This window comes from Mauremys reevesii, linkage group 13 (genome assembly GCF_016161935.1).
Source record: "Mauremys reevesii isolate NIE-2019 linkage group 13, ASM1616193v1, whole genome shotgun sequence".
NCBI lineage: Eukaryota > Metazoa > Chordata > Testudines > Geoemydidae > Mauremys > Mauremys reevesii.
The window spans coordinates 11,254,814-11,276,805 of NC_052635.1; the positions used below are offsets into that span (position 1 = coordinate 11,254,814).

At 42.9% G+C, this 21,992-nt stretch overlaps 1 protein-coding gene across 1 annotated transcript in view; it reads left to right on the forward strand.

The window, feature by feature from the left end:
- The window catches only part of LOC120379995 (vomeronasal type-2 receptor 26-like), a gene marked incomplete at its 5' end in the record, with an annotated part of 39,748 nt that extends 18,250 nt beyond the window's left edge, over window positions 1-21,498 (forward strand). Inside the window, 5 exons of the mRNA XM_039497503.1 lie at window positions 7,815-8,106; window positions 13,303-14,187; window positions 16,952-17,179; window positions 18,821-18,947; window positions 20,511-21,498. Coding sequence (XP_039353437.1) covers window positions 7,815-8,106; window positions 13,303-14,187; window positions 16,952-17,179; window positions 18,821-18,947; window positions 20,511-21,430 — 2,452 coding nt within the window. The remainder of the gene's footprint in view (window positions 1-7,814; window positions 8,107-13,302; window positions 14,188-16,951; window positions 17,180-18,820; window positions 18,948-20,510) is intronic.
- Between the last annotated feature and the right edge of the window lie 494 nt (window positions 21,499-21,992).

The following is a 21,992-nucleotide window of genomic DNA, read 5'->3' on the forward strand; positions in this document are numbered from 1 at the left end:
CACCCATCGCGCTACAGCTACTTCATGAACAGCACCTTCTGTGCTCAGCTGGCCCTTGCCTCTTGGCTGTTTAGGTTTCTGGATATCTCTGTTGTGGCATCCCTAATATCCAGATTGTATTTCTGTGGCCCTAACATCATCAATCATTTTGTTTATGACATAGATTCATGGGATAGTGCTCTCCTGCACAGACACACACCTCGTAGAACTGGCAGCATTCATCATCTCAATTGTTGTTATTGTCTCATGTGCAATAACCCTGGTCTCCTACATTTACATCATTTACACCATCTTGAGAATCTCATCATCTCAAGGCCAGCAAAAGGCCTTTTCCACTTGCTCAGCCCATCTCACTGTCATGACTACCTGGTACGGCTCCATCACTTTTCTGTATGTCAAGCCTTCTGCACAGAAGTCATTGAATGTGAATAAAACAATCAACATCTTTAGCACTGTTGACTAACAGACGTATTGGAGCATGAGCTTTCATGGGTGAATACCCACTTCATCGGATGCATGTAGTGGAAATTTCCAGGGGTAGGTATATATATGCAAGCAAGAAGCAGGCTAGAGATAACGAGGTTAGTGCAATCAGGGAGGATGAGGCCCTCTTCTAGCAATTGAGGTGTGAAAACCAAGGGAGGAGAAGCTGGTTTTGTAGTTGGCAAGCCAGTCACAGTCTTTGTTTAATCCTGAGCTGATGGTGTCAAATTTGCAGATGAACTGAAGCTCAGCAGTTTCTCTTTGAAGTCTCGTCCTGAAGTTTTTTTGCTGCAGGATGGCTACTTTTAGATCTGCTATTGTGTGTCTAGGGAGATTGAAGTGTTCTCCTACAGGTTTTTGTATATTGCAATTCCTAATATCTGATTTGTGTCCATTTATCCTTTTCCATAGAGACTGTCCAGTTTGGCCAATGCACATAGCAGAGGGGCATTGCTGGCATATGATGGCATATATTACATTGGTGGACGTGCAGATGAATGAACCAGTGATGGTATGGCTGATCTGGTTAGGTCCTGTGATGGTGTCGCTGGTGTAGATATGTGGGCAGAGTTGGCATTGAGGTTTGTTGCATGAATTGGTTCCTGAGTTAGAGTTACTATGGTGCGGTGTGCGGTTACTGGTGAGAATATGCTTCAGGTTGGCAGGTTGTTTGTGGGCGAGGACTGGCCTGCCACGCAAGGCCTGTGAAAGTGAGGGATCATTGTCCAGGATGGGTTGTAGATCCCTGATGATGTGTTGGAGGGGTTTTAGCTGGGGACTGTATGTGGTGGCCAGTGGAGTCCTGTTGGTTTCTTTCTTGGGTTTGTCTTGCAATAGGGGGCTTCTGGGTATACGTCTGGCTCTGTTGATCTGTTTCCTTATTTCCGCATGAGTACTTGAGTTGGGTACTTGTTGCCGGGTGCCACTGGTCCTTACAGATCCCCAGGCACTAGATAACACAAAAGTTGGGGGAGTGGTAAATAATGACGCGAACAGATCACTGATCCAGAGAGATCTGGATTTCTTGGTAAACTGGTCAGAAGCAAACAATATGCATTTTACTGCGGGATACACGTAAATGTAGGACCAAAGAATGTAGGCCATATTGACAAGGCAGGAAACTCCATCCTGGGAAGCAGTGACTCTGGAACAGATTTGGCGGTGATGGTGGATAATCAGCTGAGCATGAGCTCCCAGTGTGATAGTGTGGGTCAAAGGCCTAATGGGAACCTTGGGTACATAAACAGGAGAATCTCAGGTAGGAATACAAAGATTATTGTACTTATTACTGGGGTGACCACTTCTGGAGTCCACAATTGAAGAAGGAGGTTGATAAATTGATCAGAGAAGAGCCACGAGAATAATTAAATGACGAGAAAACCTGCCCTATAGTGATAGATTTAAGGAGCTCAGTCTCAAGAACCAAAGGAAGAGAAGGTTAAGGGGTGACTTGATTACAGTATAGTATAAATAACTACAAGGGGGAACAAATATTTGATAATGGGCTCTTCAGTCTAGTAGGGAAAGGTCTAACACGATTGAATGGCTGGAAGTTTCCAGATTGGAAATAAGGTGTAATTTTTTTAATGGTGAGGGTAATTAACCAGTGGAACAATTTACCATGGGTCATGTTGGATTCTCCATCACTAGCAATTTTTAAATGAAGAATGGATGTTTTTCTGAAAGATCTGCTCTAGGAAGTATTTTGAGGGCTGTGTTATACAGAAAGTCCAACTAGATTATCACAATGGTCCCTTCTGGGCCTGGATTCTATGAAACCATTGTACCTGAGAGGTGCAGAGCTGTTATACATGGTTAAAACCCACAGCCAGCTGTGGGAGTAGTATTTTTATAGAGGTTTGGGAAGATTTGGCACAGAATTGTGATCTCTTGATAAGCAGCATTTTTCTGAGCAGGATGAGGCCCTAAATGCATAAAAAATAAGGCTGGGTTTTCAGGGGATGCTAAGGGAGACAGTGCCCAGCAGCCATTGAATTCAATGGGAGTTGGGGATAGAATTTCCAGAAATGATTAGGGCCAGATTTTTAAAGGTATTTAGGTGCCTAGTGGGATTTTCAAAAGCACCAGGGCACCTAAAACTCATGGATTTAAATGGATTTTAGTCACCTAGATACTTTTCAAAATCCCACTAGGCATTACAGATTTGATACACAAAGGGACTTAGGCACCTCAATCCCAGAGCCAGGCACCACTGGGATCCACAGAAAGCCCACTCTGCTGTCGCTGAGCCCTGTAGGTGCCTACCTTTGTTTGAAACCTAGATTTTTGCAGTAACTGTTCCCTGTATGCCTATGTTTCCATCTGAACACATTCCCACCATTGCTCTGGGGAAGACAGGTGTTCCTGTCTTCATGCTCAGAGTTCTCCTCCCAGATCAGGACCCAAACACCAACAGAGAAGTTGGGGAGGGGCACCTTTGTATCTTTTAGCCCAGCAGGTAAGGTGCTCACCGGGGATGTAGAAGATCACCCAGTTCAAGCAGCTCCTCCCTCTGAACGGGAGAAAGGGTTTGTGCAGGGACCTTCTACTTCTCCAGTGAGTACCCTCACCACTGCCCTATGGGATATGTTGATTGGTGGTACAGGGTGAGAGGGTTCTTCAGTCTCTCCTGTTGAAGCTGTTCCACTTTGGATAAATAATTTTAAAAAGTCAAGGAGTGGGGAGAGCCTGAGAGGCTTTGTAGCCTGGTGGTTAGCACACAAAGCTTGGTGATAAGCAACCAAGAGTCCATGCCCCTTGTTCCAATGACTTTGAGAATAGTCAGTACATCATTCATTCTATGGCACTCAGTGGCAAAAGGGAAAATAAGGAGGAAAAAGGGACTGAGGAATCAAAAATATACAATTTCCAGGGGGAAAAAACATGCATTTGTTTTACAAAAATATTTTGTGAAAAAGAAAGTTTTTTCTTTTCTATTTTTCAACTCTGCAGAATGGAAACAACCTCAACATTTCATCTTTGCTCAAACCTTTTTTTTTTTTTTTTTTGGAAACAGATGTGTCAGTTTCATCTCGATTCCTGGTCTGCTTTACTTTCTAGTTTGGACCCATCAGCAGGATGTTCAGAACCGTTTCCTTAAGAAATAAACTGTAGGCCAGTTTTACATAGGAGTTGAGGTGCCCAAAGATGCAGATAGGCCAGATCTTTAAAGCTATTTAGGTGCTTAGTGAGATTTTTAAAGCCATTGAAGCAGGTTAGAGGCTAACTCCCATTCCTTTCACTTGGGCACTTTTGAAAATCCCACTGGGCACATGTCTACTCTGTTAGGTACCTAAATATCTTGCGAATGTCTCTCTTGTAACAGACCGGCTAAGTGCATGTGTCCTACTGGTGGAATCAGAACTGCCCGTCCTTGTGCCACAGGCCCCACAAGCTGATGGAAACCCCCTGTTAGGCCCAGTGGCCAGGCCCGGGCTGTTGGAAAAGGGGGCTGTGGGCTCTCTCCCTGCTGGGAAGCTCTGAGGTACAGCACAGTGATATGTGAGGAGCCCGAGGTGACCAGAGCAATGATCCTCTCTGAATAGACACAAAAGGCTCCTGTCACAAGGAGTCAACGGCTCCTGGCTCTTCTGTCAGTATTTCCTCACTATGGGTCAGCCTGGTTTCACCAGTCCTCCCTCTGAGGGCTGGAGAGCAGTGTCACTGAGGTCTCACCAGCATGTTTTCTCCAGCTGAGCTACTGTGTGCTGGGAGACGCAGACCTGTGGGGAGGTGATTATCCACCCTGTAATTAGCAAATTACTATTATTGATTCCCCTCCTTGCCCAGGCCTGTTGGAGTCCAGAGACCACAGAGAAAAATCAATAACACAAACTCCAGAGTGTAATGCAAGAGCTGGGAATGCCTTGCACCCATCGCTGAAGACCCTTATAAATACACCCCTGGGCCATGCAGTGTTCAGGTCTGGGCTAGGGTCAGGCAGGGCTCTGTTACTGTCATAGCCTCATGTTGATGCTTTAATGTTTCCCCTTAGATTTAAAACCTAGGTTGGAATCTGTGGACCTCCAGATTTAGCTAAGTACGGTGCTTACAGTGTGTGTTTGCTTCTAACAAGGCTCATGCTGCAGCTAGCATTGTAAGGGGAGGGTGCTGAGAAGTCAGCTTTTAGCTTTAACTTGGCCTGATATTTTTGTAAGTGTCACAATGGTTTTTTGCCTCTTGCTGCTGCTGTTTCTGCCTCGGGCCATCTGCAAGATCCAAATTGCCATGTGCTTCATGAAGAAACCCTTCTCGACTCACTCGGACTATTATAGGCAGGGAGACCACATTGTTGGTGGGATCCTCTCTCAGGTTATTTCAATGCTTGACCTGGAGTCCTTCCAGCAGCCTCCCCATCCTTAGTACATTAAGTACTTCATGTAAGTATTGCTTTATTGTTCAATGTGGCAAAAGGGGTGAGATCCCATGCACTGAGTGTTACACAATAAGTGGGTTCATATTACAAATCAAAACTGGTGTGACTGAGAGCGGGTTGTCTCTGGTCCCTTTAAAGTCTATTGAATATCAATATTCTTAAGTCTGCAGAATTGGGTAACTTGCATCCAGTCAGTTTAAAAGAACTGGGCAAGGAGTTTTGAATTTTACTAAACAAATCTTGTTTTACTGGGGAGGTCCCAGAGGAATGGGGGAAACAAAACCAAATGAATGCACCAATATTTAAAAGAGGGAAGCCCAGGTTTTTAGTCTGAGACTGATGCTGGCCAAAATGATAGAAATTCTGATATGGGATGCTACCAATAAAGGACTAAATGATGGCAGTATAAATGGTGCAAACCAGTGTGTTTTTATGGAAAATAGGTTTTGTCAGACAAACTTGATATAACTTTTATGAGCTTATAGATTTAGCTGGAAAAGGTAACTGTGTTGACATAAAAGAGACCAGGCAGGTGAGGTATTATCCTTTATTGGACGAACTTCTGTTAATAAAAGAGGTAAGCTTTTGAGCTCCACAGAACTTCAGATCAAAGAAAGGTAATCAGTCTCACAGCTAAATACAAGGTGCAACAGACTGTCAAGCATCAGGAGTTAACACATGTTGCAAAAAAGCCTTCAAAATGCACATGGCAATTAATACCTCTGCTATCGTAGGACAAAGAAGAATTACAGATTGGGTTACATATTGCTGTAATAAGACAGAAAACCAATGTCTCTACTGAGTCCATGATTCTTGGTGTCTGGCAGAGTGATGAATTTAAGAATTGGCATAATATATGCAACATTCTGATTTAAGAATGCATTTTACAAAATCAATGTAGTCCATATGAAATGGATTAAAAACTGGCTGACTGACAGATTTCAAAAAATAATTGCAAATGGAGAATCAGCATCAAATGGGGGAATTTCTAGAGGGGTACCACGTGAATACCTTTATCAGTGAACTACAAGAAAGTGACAGATTCATTGCTGGTAAAGTTTGCAGATGACACAACAATTGACAGATAGATAGTGATAAAAGGATGGGCTGGGCCTACTGAGAGATCTGGGTCTCATGGTAAACTGGGCTCACTTGAACAATAGCTACATGCAAAGTCATGGATCTAGAAAAAAATATAGGTCACACTTTTAGGATAGAGGCTTTATTTTGGAAATCAGTGACTAAGATAGGGAAATAAAGGCCCTGGCGGATAGGTAACTCAACAGGAACTCCCACTGCAATGCAGTGGCTATGAGAGTCAATGCAATCCTTGGATGCATAAGCATGTGCATGCTAAATAGAAGTGTGTGCAGTCTTCTTATACAGCATTAGTGAGGCCATTATTTTCCAGTTCAGCTCTTCACGTTTTTGAACGGATGTTGAAAAATTGGACAGGATTCCAGAAGTTGGATCTGAAGTCTGGAAAGCCTCCCGTAAAGCTCAATCTATTTAATTTCTGCAAGGGAAGGCTAAGAAGTGACTTAATCAGTGTCTGTAATTATAAGAGATTTCTGATCACATTCAGCTCTTTAATTCATCAGGGAAATGTGTAACAGAATCCAGGGGCTGGAAGCTGAAGATAGATGAATTCAAGCTTGAGATAAGGAACGTATTTTTTCACAGTGAGGGTAATTAACCATTGCAGCTGATTTTCCAGCTTTAAATAAAGATTGGCTGCATCTTCCTAAAAGACAGAGCTATATCTCAACCCAAAGAAGTGGGCTTGATTTGGGAATCACTGGGCAAATTTCTGTGTTATGCAGGAGATCAGAGAGGCTAATCATAATGAACCCTTCTGGCCTTAGCCTGGATGAGTTTATGAAATGTCAGGCAGTTCTGGATGGGCTCTGAAACCTAACTCTGTGATGAAGCCTTCCTGAAAATACCTTTGCAATATGACTGGGGAGGGATGGGTCTATCTGGGAGATGTCCGTGAGCCTGCTAAAGACTTTGTGGCAGCCTGCATGTAGCAAGACGACTCAGGCAGTGCGATCAGTGTCAGTCCTTTAATAGTTACATTCAAAACTGAGCTGGGTGTGCCTTTAAATTTGTAAGCAAACCCAGAAAGCAACAGCTTGGCGCTGCCCTTTGGTTAGCCTGGGAAGCTCCTCTCCTGTCCCAGCTCCACCCCTGCATGAAGCAGGCCAGCCTTTCTAAGCTACCTGCTGTCTCCCGATTGGTTAGGGTCCCTTCCCAATCCTTCTAAGCCACTGGAGGACTAAATCTTATACATATCCAGTCCTGAGTGGGTTTTCCCTAGGCAGAGGGTGTCAGGGTGCAAATAACCCCAGCAGGGGGAAGACCCAAATCACTTGTATCATGAGTCAGCCCTCACAAAATCCTGAGATTTGCTGAGAAATCATTAAACTAGCTATAATTGGGGAGTTGTTTTCTTTGTTTTCTGGTTTCTTGGCCTTTTGTTTACACTTAGGATATATTCTAAAGCTTTTCTCTGTGACCATGATGGCTACACAATTTGGGCCACATTTTTAAAGGTATTTAGGTGTCGCAGGAATTTTCAAAAGCATCTAAGCTCCTATCTCGCCCAGTGGAAGCTGGATGCTTTTGAAAATTCCACTAGGTAACTAAATACCTTTAAAATCTAACCTTTACTAAGAAGAAAGAAAGAAAGAAAGATTGTCCCTTAATCACATGATTCCTGCAGCTGAGGCTTTAAGGAAAACACCAAATATTGCAGGGCTCCTGATAACATCTCAGAAGTTGGCAACATTGTGTGCACTAGCCACAATGATGACTCAGCCTTGATACTGGAAATAGCTCTCATTCCTAAGCAACAGGTGGGGTGTAGAGTTCTCTGTCTTTCCTGCCACCCAACAGCAACTTTCTCCGTGGCTGGAGGGTGCACAACTGACACACCATTTAAATCTCATTGCAGGCTCCTGCCTAAGAACTACCAGCATGTCCTGGCCTTAGTGTTTGCCATTAATAAGATCAACCAGGATCCCGAGCTGTTACCCAACATCACACTGGGATTCTGCATCTATGAGAGCTTTTTCAGTGCCAGGAAGACCTACGAGAGCTCTTTTACCCTGCTCTCCACCAGGAATGGAATGATCCCAAATTACAACTGCGACACCCAGGACAAGTTGTCAGCTGTCATCGGGGGGCTCGGGTCTGAAACTTCCATCCAGATGGCAACCATCTTAGGCATCTACAAGATCCCACAGGTAAGGACTGTAGAGTGTGGATGGGTTTCACAGCTCAGTCAGACAGGGGCCAAAGTCCCCATTGGTGTAACTTTACTGACCTCAGAGGAATGGCATCAGGGACAGAGATGGGGCATAGGAAAATATGTCTGTCAGGGATCTCCAAGGAGTTTAATGCCTCAGATTCTACACAGTATTTGGCAGTCCCCCTATTATTTGACAAGTTCTAGGAGTAGCTTTGCGCAAAGGCAAATCAGACAGTTCTTCAACTCCAAGTCTGGACCTCTGGGCTCCAGCATCCCTGTTTCTCTCCGTGGCTCTCCAGCAAATCCAAATGAGTTCAGACTCCTGTTAGAGACATCTATCCCTTCAGGGAGCAATGGAATCTGACCCAGATCATCCTTTTCATAAAAAAATCCCAGCATGTAGTATTCTACTGGAACACAACCTTTGAGAGTCCCTGCCAGGGTTCCCTCTCCATTCTGAACTCTAGGGTACAGACGTGGGGAGCCGCATGAAAGACCCCCTAAGCAGTGATGAGCTGCCAAAATCTTAACAACGGGTTCCCTATAAAAAGTTCTGATTTAACAACGGGTTCCCTATAAAAAGTTCTGATTTAAGGGATGTGCGACAGCATGTATTTTTTGTACCAATAGGGTTACCATACGTCCATATTTTCCCAGGAGGTGATTAAGAACTGAAAACCCTGACATGTCCAGGAAAATACAGATGTATTTTAACCCTACCTAAAGTTCTTTTTTAAAAAGATGGGGCTGAACTAGAAATGAGCTCCGTTTCACATGTGTGGGTGGTGATCAGGGACAGTCTCAATTTTTGGGTCTTTTTCTTATATAGGCTCCTATTACCCCTCACCCCCATCTCGATTTTTCACACTTGCTGTCTGGTCACTCTAGGGTGTGCACATGTGTGGGTCCCAGCTGCTCCCTGCCCCCCCCCCATTGAAGCAGGTGTGCAGGGTTACTGCCCTGGGAACTGCAGGGCACCAGTGGATGTGGGGCTGGCTGCAGATAGGGGCGTGGGGCAGGGCTAGCTGGAGGCAGGGAGTGACACGGGCTGGCTGTGGGCAGGTGATGCAGATGGGCGGGCTGCGGGTGGCTGTGGGCAGGGGGTGGCTGCGGGCGGCTGCGGGCAGGGGGTGGCTGCAGGCAGGGGGTGGCTGTGGCAAGGGCTGCGGGCAGAGGTTGGCTGTGGCAAGGGCTGGCTGCGGGCAGAGGGCGGCTGCGGGCTGGGGCTGGCTGCGGGTGGCTGTGGGCAGGGGTGGGGCAGGGGCTGGCTGCGGGCAGGGGCTGGCTGGGGCAGAGGCGGCTGTGGGCAGAGGGCGGCTGCGGGCAGGGGCTGGCTGGGGGCAGGGGCGGGCAGGGGGTGGCTGGGGCAGGGGCTGGCTGGGGGCAGGGGTGGCTGGGGAAGGCTGGGTGGCTGTGGGCAGGGGCTGGCTGGGGTGGCTGGGGGCAGAGGGCTGGCTGTGGGCAGGGGGGCAGTGGGTGGCTGGGGCCGGGGCTGGCTGTGGGCAGGGGGTGGCTGTGGGCAGGGGCGGGCAGGGGTGGCTGTGGCTGGCTGGGGGCAGGGGGTGGCTGGGGCTGGCTGGGGGCAGGGAAGGCGGGGGAGGGGCGCAGATACTCACACGGGGGGCGGGGCTGGGAGCAGCTGGACGCAGCCGGGGACTCACCAGGCAGCAGCAGCAGGAGTCCCAGGGCCAGAGGTCCAAAGAGCAGGAGCAGCAACAGGGCCAGGAGGCAGCTCTCATGGCTCTCGCAGCACAGCGCAGCGCCCCCCGGCGGCCGGGAGGAGGAATTACAGGCTTCCCAGGCAGAGCCCATCAAAGCTTCCCTCGCAGGGAAGCTAGTTAACAAGCGGTTCTAAAACCGCTTCTAAATTTAACAACGGGTTCGCGCGAACCGGCTCCAGCTCACCCCTGCCCCTAAGCTTATTTCTACCAGCTTAGGTTAAAAACTCCCCAAGGCACAAATTCTCCCTTGTACTTTGGATTAGGTAACGCTGCCACCAAGTGATTAGACAAAACTCAGGGAAAGGATCACTTGGAGTTCCTACTCCCCCCTAATATCACCCCAAGCCCTACACCATCTTTCCTGGGGACACTTGAGAATAAACAAGATGAGCACAGACCAACCTTGGGGTTTTTTAGGATGCTAAAAAAATCAATCAGATTCTTAAAAAAAAACCAAAACTTTATTAGAAAGAAAAAAAGTAAAAGAAACACCTCTGTAAAATTAGAATGGAAGATAATCTCACAGGGCAATCAGTTTCAAAACACAGAGGATTTCCCTCTGGGCAAAACTTTAAAGTTACAAAAAGAAAACCAGGAAAACACCTTCCTCTCAGCACAGAGAAAATCACAAGCCAAAATAAAAGTAAGCTAATGCATTCCCTTGCTAGTACTTACTAATTCTAATGGAGTTGGATTGCTTGCTTCCTTGATATGTCTTCGGCAAGCACACAGAACAGACAGACCAGAACAGAAAAACAAAGCCTCCCCCACCCAGATTTGAAAGTATCTTGTCCCCTTATTGGTCTTTTTGGTCAGGTGTCAGCCAGGTTAGCTGAGCTTAACCCTTCACAGCAGGGTTTCTCAAACAGGGGTCGTTGCTTGTGTAGGGAAAGCGCCTGGTGGGCCAGCCCGGTGTGTTTACCTGCCCCGTCCACAGGTCCGGCCGATCGCGGTTCCCACTGGCCATGGTTCACAGCTGCAGGCCAATGGGAGCTGCTGGAAGTGGCGGCCAGTAAGTCTCTTGGCCTGCGCTGCTTTCAGCAGCTCCCATTGGCCCAGAGCAGTGATCCGCAGCCAGTGGGAGCTGCGATTGGCTGGACCTGCAGACAGGAGGGATTTTATAGCACAGTATACAGGAAGGCTGTTAAACTTCCCTTTATATTTATGACAGTCCCAACGTCAGCATGGGAAAGCCAAGTGTGTTTGAGTTTATGTTGGCAGACGCAAATTTCCATACTTTGTTGCATACCATCTTAATATGTGGCTCTCTCTTATCCTGTGTCCCCTTGCCTTGGGCAGCAGTAAAACTTAAAAAACGGGCTATTCACAGCCAGTTCATTTGTCTCCAGATCCAGCTGTGATGTGTCCATATATTCAGCCAGTTTTATTTTCCAGTAATTTAAAGTTAATGCCTAGTCATTTGGTCTTCTATTCTCTCTCAAGGATACTTCATTCATCTGTGCTGATTGCAACCAGAAGGGCATATGTCACATCCCCCCATGCCTTATTCAGGGGAGTAATTAACCCCTGTGGGCAGCAATATAATGTGGGTGGGTAAACTGAGTCATGCACATAGTTCATGAAATTATTACAAACAATCCCGCATTCTCCATAATGTCCATAATGTCCACTAGCTGTTTAGCTTCTATGAACTCTATTTTCAAGGCAGCTGCAGGACTCATGTATTTTCACTTAAGGTCCCATTGCTACCACTTTCCTCATGTGGCCGCGTCTCTACCCAAGGGTGAAACTGGCCCTGATGTTGAAAAAAATTCCTAAGTGAATCTTGTGGGTCAGATTGTAGGTTGTTATTGGAATGTGTATAGTTACTCAGTAGTGTTGCCTGATTCATTGATTGGTTACGGATTCTATTGACTTTTGAGAATTTCCAATTAGTAACTGATTAAATCTCTGAGGTTTGAAAGGTTCTAGTCCGAGTCAATCACAACAGAATTAAGTTCAGTGTCTGGTTGGGAACCCCGATATACACATTGACAACACTAACACTAGGGTGATCAGATAGCAAGTGTGAAAAATCGGGACAGGGTAGGTGGTAATAGGAGCCCATATTAAAAAAAGCCCCAAATATTGGGACTGTCCCTATAAGATCAGGACTTCTGGTCACCCTACTTCACACTGAGGGCAAAGCAAAGCTTTAAATAGTTTTGTTACCATAATTAGTATAACCACAAATGTTCCACCCACATGAGAAAGTAGCTGCAGTGGAGAATTAAGGTGGTGTCCCACACCATACCTTATGCATACTTACTCCCTTCTCCTGGATATCTAGTGGTGGAAGATAGGCAATATTCCACAAGGGTCCTATCCTGCCTCTGGCATGACAAGCAAGTCCAATGGTCAAGATCTCAATGTTTAAATGGTGGTCAAGCCTATTATAGTGTCTGGTGACTACCATGCATGTTCATATAAACATCTGTCCTCCTTTGTCCAATACTGATTTCTTCACCCTATTAATGGGGGGTATCCTTATCCTATAACTTAGTGTATTAACTTATTATCATATACGTCAATTCGTTGCCAAGGCAAGTTTATAGTTATGCAGCTTCAGATGTTCCTATCCTAAAATATTGAAAAGCTGGTACAAGTTCGTATTCTTGTGGTTACCTAGTATCATTGTATACAGAAAAATCTTAAATATAATATTCCCAGTTCCCTAATAACTGAGGGTCACTGTTGGGTAATTCAAGCTTTATGCTATTTAAGCTAATGTCTTACAGGATGTAGGCCTGTATATCTTGTGGTACTGCTACATAAAAATATTTTTAAGCTAACTCTGTGGACTACAGTATTAAAATGCAAGATGTGTTACTTTGGACTGGACCTAGAAGTTCACTGATTGCCCGAGTGTTACTCTTAGAAACATGTTTCTGGTGCAAGCACTAACATTTACAACTTAAAAAGTCACCTTTTCTGAATGTGCCCCAATTTATTGTTTCTGGGAACATTCCAGCCAGTGATCTCCTTTCCACTATATTCATGAGAAGCCAATGACGAACAAGCACAGGAAGACATGAAGCAAATTCAGATTTTTTAAATTTATTTGCAGGAAATTACTTGAAGATTCAGAAGGGCTAGCTGCAAATTTTCTGTTGAAACATTTGTTTATTTGTTTGCTTGGTTGGCTTGAGTTTTGAGACAGAAAATTGCCTTTGGGGTTAAATGAAATCTTAAAAAGCTATTGTCTGCTTTCCCTGAAAATTTTCAAGTTTTCATTGGGAACACAGAAACCTGGAAACAGAATATTTTGGTTTTTGGCTGAATTTTTTGTTATCATCATTTTGGTTTTGGCTAAAAAATTCTGGTTTTGCCTGCTGAAAATTTTGGGGTTTGAGTTAGTCAAGAAAAAACTTTTTCATCTGTGTAGAAATTTTCCACATAAAGAAGAAAACATTATCTAATCAACTCTAGTTTTCACTGAAATCTAAAAATCAACATATTTTCTCTTTTAGATCAGCTATGGTTCATTTCACGCCATCCTGACTGATAAATTCCAGTTCCCTTCTGTCTACCGGATGCTGCCAAATGAAGTACCTCAGTCTCTGGGACTGGTTCAGTTAATGCAGCATTTCCGATGGACCTGGGTTGGCCTAATCGCTTCGGATGATGATAATGGAGAAAAGTTTGTGCAGACTTTGAAGCCAATGCTCATTAGGAACAGCATCTGTGTTGCCTTCACAGAACGGGCCCCTCACGTCCCTTCTCCTTCCATGGTCCATGTATTTAGGGAGCAAACATCTAAGCTACATTCCAGTATCTCCCAGACAAAGGCTGAGGTGATTGTTGTCTATGGTGACACAGACTCCCTACTAGGTTTGATACTGTTTTTACATACAAACTATCAAACAGCACTGACACCGATAGGGAAGGTTTGGATCACGACAGCTCAGTGGGATTTCACTTCGTATATTGCTCTGAATAGGTGGACTTTAAAACCCTTCCACGGTGCTTTGTCCTTCGCAGTACATACAGAGGATGTGCCAGGATTCCGAGATTTCCTGCGGACCCTCAACCCTTACCAACCCCAAGGAGATATTTTTATTCAGCGATTTTGGCACACTGTATTTAATTGTTCAATTCCCTATGCTGGCTTGACAATAAAGGGTGGGAGAAATTGCTCAGGGAAGGAGGCACTGGAAAGCCTGCCAGGTTCTGATTTTGAAATGAAAATGTCAAGCCAGAGCTACAGTATCTACAATGGTGTCTACACTGTGGCTCATGCTCTACATGCCCTGTACTCATCCAAATCCAAAAAGGAAGCAATGGGGAAGGGACATCTGCTGGAGCTTCAGACTATCCAGCCATGGGAGGTAACAGCTCTTCTAACAGAAGCACCAGTAAGAGTTTCAAAATTAATGTTCCTATTAAATTTTCTGTTTAGGGAGTGTCAAAATTGTCAGTAGGATATTTCGCAAATATATAAAAATAATAATAATAATAATTAATAAATTGATCACATACACTGGTGTAAATCAGGAGCAATTCTACTGAAGCCAGTGAAGGTAGGCTGAGGAGAAACTATTATAAGTGGGAGTTGAATGAGGCTAAATAACTTATATATTTCAGCAAATATTTATGATTATTTATTTGAAGAATGTGCTGGGAGGCTTCCCAAATCCTGAGATATCATTCTGAAAGTTCTCTGTGCACCGCTTCTCAAGTAAATACTTAGGACTAAATTTGTAAAGGTATTTATGTGCATACTGGGATTTTCAAAAGCAACTAAGTGCCTTTTACCAGCACCAATGTGCCACTGGATTTTAGGCATCTAGTTGCTTTTGAAAATCTGACTAGGTGCCTAAATACTAGGGCTGTCAAGCAATTAAAAATTAATCTCAATTAATCACACCATTAAAAAAAATTAATCACGATTAATCACACTGTTAAACAACAATAGAATACCAGTTATTTAAAATATTTGTGGATGTTTATTACATTTTTAAATCTATTAATTTTAATTACAACATAGAATACAAAGTGTACAGTGCTCACTTTATATTTATTTCTGATTATAAATATTTGCACTGTAAAAACAAAAAAATGTATTTTTCAATGCACCTCATACAAATACTGTAGTGCAATCTCTTTATCATGAAAGTTGAATTTACAAATGTAGAATTATGTAAAAAAACCTGCATTCAAAAGTAAAACAATGTAAAACTTTAGAGCCTACAAGTCCACTCAGTCCTACTTCTCGGTCAGCCAATCACTTAGACAAAGAAGATTGGTTACAATTTTCAGGAGATAATGCTGCCAGCTTCTTGTGTACAATGTCACCTGAAAGTGAGAACAGGCGTTCACATGGCACTGTTGTAGCTTGCGTTGCAAGATATTTACATTCCAGATGAGCTAAAGATTTGTTTGTTCATTCATGCTTCAACCACCATTCCAGAGGACATGCTTCCATGCTAATGATGGGTTCTGCTTGATAATCATCCAAAGCAGTACGCACTGATGCATGTTCATTTTCATCATATGAGTCTGATGCCACCAGCAGAAGGTTGATTTTCTTTTTTGAGGTTTGGGTTCAGTAGTTTCCGCATCAGAGTGTTGCTCTTTTAAGACTTCTAAAAGCATGCTCCACACCTCATCCCTCTCAAATTTTGGATGGCACTTCAGATTCTTAAACCTTGGGTCAAGTGCTGTAGCTATTTTTAGAAATTTCACATTCTTCGCATTTTGTCAAATATGATGTGAAAGTGTTCTTAAAATGACCATGTGCTGGGTCATCATCTGAGACTGCTATAACAGGAAATATATGCAGAATATGGGTAAAACAGAGCAGGAGACATACAATTCTCCCCCCAAGGAGTACACTCACAAATTTAATTCACACATTATTTTTTTAATGAGCATCATAAGCATGGACACGTGTTCTCTGGAATTGTGGCCAAAGCATGGAAGGGGCATGTGAATGTTTAGCATATCTAGAATGTAAATACCTTGCAATGCCAACTACAAAGTGCAATGTGAACACCTGTTCTCACTTTCAGGTGACATTGTAAATAAGATGGAGGCAGCAGTATCTCCTGTAAACAAACCTGTTTGTCTTAACAATTGGCAGAATAAGAAATAGGACTGAGTGGACTTATAAGCTTTAAAGTTTTACACTGTTTTGTTTTTGAGTGCAGTTATATAATAAAAAAAAATCTACCTTTGTAAGTTACAATTTAACAATAAAGAGATTGCACTTCAATACTTGTATGAGGTGAATTGAAAAATACTATTTCTTTTGTTGGTCATTTTTACAGTGCATATATTTGTAATAAAATAATAATATGAAGGGAGCACTGTGCACTTTGTATTCTGTGTTGCAAATGAAAATCAATATTGAAAATTTAGAGAAACATCCAAAAATATTTAATAAATTTCAGTTGATATTCTATTGTTATAAGTGTGATTAATCGTGATTATTTTTTTAATCACAATTTAAAAAAATTAGTTAATCACATGAGTTAACTGTGATTAATTGACAGCCCTACTAAATACTTCTAAAAATCTGGCCCTTAGTACAAAATAATGGAGCTGGTCAAAAATTTTCATTTGCAACTTTTTTTTTCAACAGAAAATTGGTTTTTTACATTAACTTATTTTTGTGCAAAGTCTATGCTTTTGCCTAAAATTTCCTTTATTGTAGTGGAAAACTGAAAATTCCAAAACTAAAAATGTCAATCAAAAACTGGGGGAAAAAATTAGTTTTTGGAATTTTTCAACTGAATATGTTCAGTTTTAGACAATTTCCATCTAAAAAAACCTACAACTTGGAGATTCTTAACAAAAAATCAAAATTGTCCATGGGAAAAAAAATCCCCTTTTCTGACCAGATCCACATAATAAACTTGAACTCTTAAAACAAAGTGTTACTTATTTCCCTGGAGAACATAAAAGGCACAGTGATCCCTTTTGAAAAATGTGGAACCTCTCAATTTTCAATGTGTTAGTTCAGAAATAGCTTAATTTTCAAATTCACCCTGTCCCAGAGAAAATGGAAGACACACGCTCCCAAAGGCAGGAGTTTGTAAGTTGCATTTTGATGGATTCAGCACATTGGGAGCCATCTATCACATTTTGTAACACCTGCCAATTTCTCTTTCAATCTAGCTCCACCCTTTTTTGAAAAATGTCAGATTTAACAACAGTGCTGGGGACAAACTGTATTTTGATGAGAACAGTGAATCATCAGCTGGATACGACATTTTAAACTGGATTGTTTTCCCCAGTGATTCCTTTGTCAGAGTGGAAGTGGGCCACATGGACCCGCAGGCTCCTGTAGGCCAAGAGTTCACCATTAATGAGAGGGCCATCGTTTGGAACAGCAGATTCAATCAGGTGGGGAATCATTGCAGGTTCCAGTGTCACAGGGTAACTGGAAAGTGTTACAGTCCTGGACCTTGGAGATCTCTCCTGCCTGGCAGGGTGAATCCCATTGGGTAGCACTGAGTTCCTGTAACAGAGATGTGCCCCCACCCCCGTGCAGGAGAAATTTTAAGAGCCAAGAATATAATGTGATACTTGCTACCTTCTTCTATATAAGGTCAGAATTCTCTGATTACACTTAGGGTAGGTCTATACTTGCCCCGTGGATCGACGCGGAGAGTTCGACTTCTCGGAGTTCAAACTATCGCGTCTAATCAAGACACGATAGTTCGAACTCCCCACGCACTCCGGTCAACTCCGGAACTCCACCACCGCGAACGGCGGTGGCGGAGTTGACCTTGGAGCCGCGGACTTCGATCCCGTGGCGTCAGGACGGGTAAGTCAGTTGAACTAAGGTAGTTCGACTTCAGCTGCGCTATTCGCGTAGCTGAAGTTGCGTACCTTAGTTCGACACCACCCCCCCCCCCCGTAGTGTGGACCAGGCCTTAGAATGAGTGGAAGGGTATTCGGAAGTAGGGGTGGTAAATATATTTCTGGAAGAAGTAGTTTGTTTGTTCATTTGTTCATTTGTTTATTTATTTATTAGAAAAAATGGGTTTTAATAAAACAAAAATGTTCATGGATAGCATCTGCTTTCCAAACCACCAATAATGTTCAGAGGAAAACTGCTAAGTTTTAAGTTTTCAGTTTTCCAAAAATGTTTAGTTTTCCGGTTTGAGTTTTGTCTGCAAAAAGTTGAAAATTTTCATTAAAAATTTTGACATACATCAAAATTTTCTGTGAAATCATCCCCTGAGGGAAAAAATATATTTTCTAGCCAGTTTTATTCAAAATATAGGATAGTAGGCTAGGGAATTTGGCCACTCAACTCCCACTGAAATTAATAAAAATTGTGTATCCAGATCCCTTGTATGGCTTTGAAAATCTCAGCCATAGCATTAAGGTGCCTGATAAAATGGAAAGATATATTTCTTCACTTCTTTTTTAAATTAATAGGGCTTTATCATGCTCATATACACAAGGATTTTCAGAATCTTGCAATAGTGATTCCAAATTCACTAGCATAAAAACTAATTTGGGAACATCGTGGTTGCATTAAATTATTGTTTCCAATCTTTGGTCTCTAATTTTGGGCCTTATTTTCTTCCTCATCCACATCAGATGCTCTTATTCATACAAGTGGCATATGGAAGTCTGCAACCCTTAGCCATTGCCAAAAGCAATAATTCCAAGAGGTCATATGTGCCAGTAGCTAGAGGTTCTGATGGGAAGTTAGAAAGGTTGGGCTATGTTCCCATCTCTGGAAGGAAGTGGATCTGATTCTGGTAAAACTGGGGAAGGTCCAGGAGTGAAAATCAGGCCAGCTCTCTTTTTTGTCCTAGACCTCAGTTTCACTCTGTATAACTTGGAGATAATGATTTCCCCCATCATCTGTGAAGTGCTCTGAGATCTTTACATGAAGGGTGCTCAGTGCAATGACTATATCATGTCACCAAACCAGTCAATTTTCAGAGCTGCTGGGCAGTGATACAAAAACCCTACAATAATTGTATGTCCTACTGTTGTTAACCCACTCCTATTATTTCTGTTCAGACAGTGCCACGGTCCGTGTGCACTGAGAGCTGTCATCCTGGATACTTTAGGACAGTGCGGGAAGGGGAGCCACTTTGCTGCTATAACTGTGCTCCATATCCAGAAGGGACCATTTCAAACCAGACAGGTAAGTGTCTCCAGAGGAATTGGTGGTGTTTTGAGGACTGTGTTGGAATTGCAAGTTATCACCTTATAAGTGTGTGGGAGGGGGGGTTAGTTGGGTGTGTGTGTGGGGGGGGGTGGGAATCAGTTCTGGTCCTACTCTAGCAGGCTAAAGGGCTTTGTAAGGAAGTGTGTGATCTGAGTCATTCTCCTAGGAGCTGGTCTTCAGCAAGGGGGCAGGAATTGTTCCTATCTGCTTTAGGGAGCAGCCTGCTTTGTCTCTGCCTGGTTTGGGTGCTTGTGTGTTAAAGTTCTGGATTTTAAGAAATAAAGTCATGTGACATTGCAACCTTCTTGAAAGAGTATTTTAGATGTTTATCTATCTTCTATGTGTGTATGATGTCAACATAGAATTATCACCCCTTAAAAGGGGAAGTCTTGGGGAATTATGTACAAAATTAGATGTAAATAGAGCTGATTAAAATATCTGGATTTCTCTCCTGTGGAAAATACCAGTATTTAGACATGTTTTTTCATCCCAAATTGGGAAAAAAGAGTTGAAATAAAAAAAATGAAAAATTTAATTAAAAAAAGTCAAAATGACGTGAAATGAAATGTTTCATTTTTCATTGAGTCCATATCAATCTCTCCATCCTCTTGGCACAACATAGGAGTTATAGTTTAGATGACTCATGTCCCCATTCTACCCCAGGAGCCAGGCTCCCTGGCTGGACTATATTTCCCATGATGCACCAAACTCAGCCACCATAGAAGTCACATGTCCACGTTGCATCATGGGAAATGTAGCCCAGTCTGGGAACCAGAAAACTTCTGGTAAATTGAAAATGTAAACAAAATTAACATTTTCCCATGGGATGTTTCCATTTTGTGGAAATCAGATTTTCCATTCAAAAAGATTTTAATAGAAAATGTATGACTAGCTCTACCTGGTAAAAATGTTGCTATGACTCTGGTCATTTGCCTTCAGTATTTGCTTTCCCAAAATATGAATTTATTGGAGGAAGGATCATGGAAACAGCAAATTTTAAATAAATATTTTAGAATATCTGCTAAAAGGGAATTTTGAATAGACAGTCCTCAATATTCACAGCACAAATGTGATTCTAAGACTTCCATTCATCTCGCCAACAAACAGAAACAACATGGTGCAACCTGCGGTGTTGATAAATCAAAACAGACTCAATTTCTGATATCAGATAATTGCAATTTGAATGTATATATGCTGCAGTTTGAATGTATAAATGTAACATCAGATGTAAATAATTTTCTTCAATGTGTTTAATCTTTGCTGTAAGAGCTGACTGGATGAAATGTATCCCTAGTATAACTGCATTGATTTAAGTGGAGTTACTATCTATCTATCTATCTATCTATCTATCTATCTATCTATCTATCTATCTATCTATCGCTGGAGTATCTGAGCCCCTAAATTTCCTTCCCTGTCTCTGATGTCATTCCCTCTTGATCACCTGATATATGGGGAATGGCTCATTTCATCTGAATGGACACTGGCTAAACTGGCTTATGATATGTTTGAGATAAGGAGACATTATCTTCTTTCTTTCAGATGTGGATCATTGTAATAGGTGCCCAGAAGATCAGTATCCAAACAAGGACCAAGATAAATGCATCCCCAAGATTACGGATTTCCTTTCCTATGAAGAACCTTTGGGATTTGTTTTGGCTTCTGTTGCTCTTTTATTTTCTCTTCTCACAGCGCTGGTGCTAGGAATGTTTATTAAGCACCAGGACACTCCCATAGTGAGGGCCAATAACCGGGAGCTCAGCTATGTTCTTCTCTTCTCCCTCCTGCTCTGCTTCCTCTGCAGCTTGGTATTCATTGGCCAGCCTGGCCGGGTGACCTGCCTTCTCCGACAAATGGCTTTTGGTGTCATCTTCTCTGTCTCTCTTTCTTCTGTGCTGGCAAAAACCATCACTGTAGTCCTGGCCTTCAAGACCACGAAGCCAGGAGCCAGCATGAGGAAGTGGCTGGGGAGAAGACTGTCCAGCTCCATTGTTGTTTCCTGTTCCCTTATCCAAGTTGGGATCTGCGCTGTCTGGCTGGGAACTGCTCTCCCATTCCCAGACCTGGACATGAAATCAGAGGCTGGACACATCTTAGTGAAATGTAATGAGGGGTCAAATACCGCCTTCTACTGTGTTCTTGGCTACATGGGCTTCCTGGCCATTGTCAGCTTCACGGTTGCTTTCCTAGCCAGGAAGCTGCCTGATACTTTCAATGAGGCCAAGTTCATCACCTTCAGCATGTTGGTGTTTTGCAGCATGTGGGTCTCCTTCATCCCCACTTACCTGAGCACCAAGGGGAAATACATGGTGGCTGTGGAGATCTTCTCTATCTTGGCCTCTAGCGCTGGGCTACTGGGCTGCATTTTCATCCCCAAGTGCTACATCATTGTGCTGAGGCCTGACCTGAACACCAGGGAGCAGCTAGCTAGGAAATCCAAATCTGGGACACTAGAATTATGAACTTCTTCCCATTTGATGATATCTCTCCATTTAATTTACTGATTTTGTCCTGGGGTGAATCTGGCTCTGTCTATTACAGATTCCCCAGCCAGCCCCCAAATGCTAAAATGTAATTGGAATGCAAAAATAGTCATTGATTTGTGGGTGTTTCTAAGTGACATGTTCTGCTCTGGGTTTTCAATTAAACAACTCATAGATTCTAAGGAGAGGGGGCCATCCATTTTGATAATCTAGTCTAATCTCATGCAGAACACGGGGCAGGGAACCCCTCTCAAATCATTTAAACTAGAGCAGATCTTCAAAAAGAATTGCAATCTTGTGTAATTACTGGGGTGACTCTGTTCCACAAACCCTAAGCTTAATAGTCCAGACAAGGGGTCGGCAACCTTACAGAAGTGGTGTGCCGAGTCTTCATTTATTCACTCTAATTTAAGGTTTTGCGTGCCAGTCATACATTTTAACATTTTTAGAAGGTCTCTTTCTATAAGTCTATAATATATAACTAAACTATTGTTGTATGTAAAGTAAATAAGGTTTTTAAAATATTTAAGAAGCTTCATTC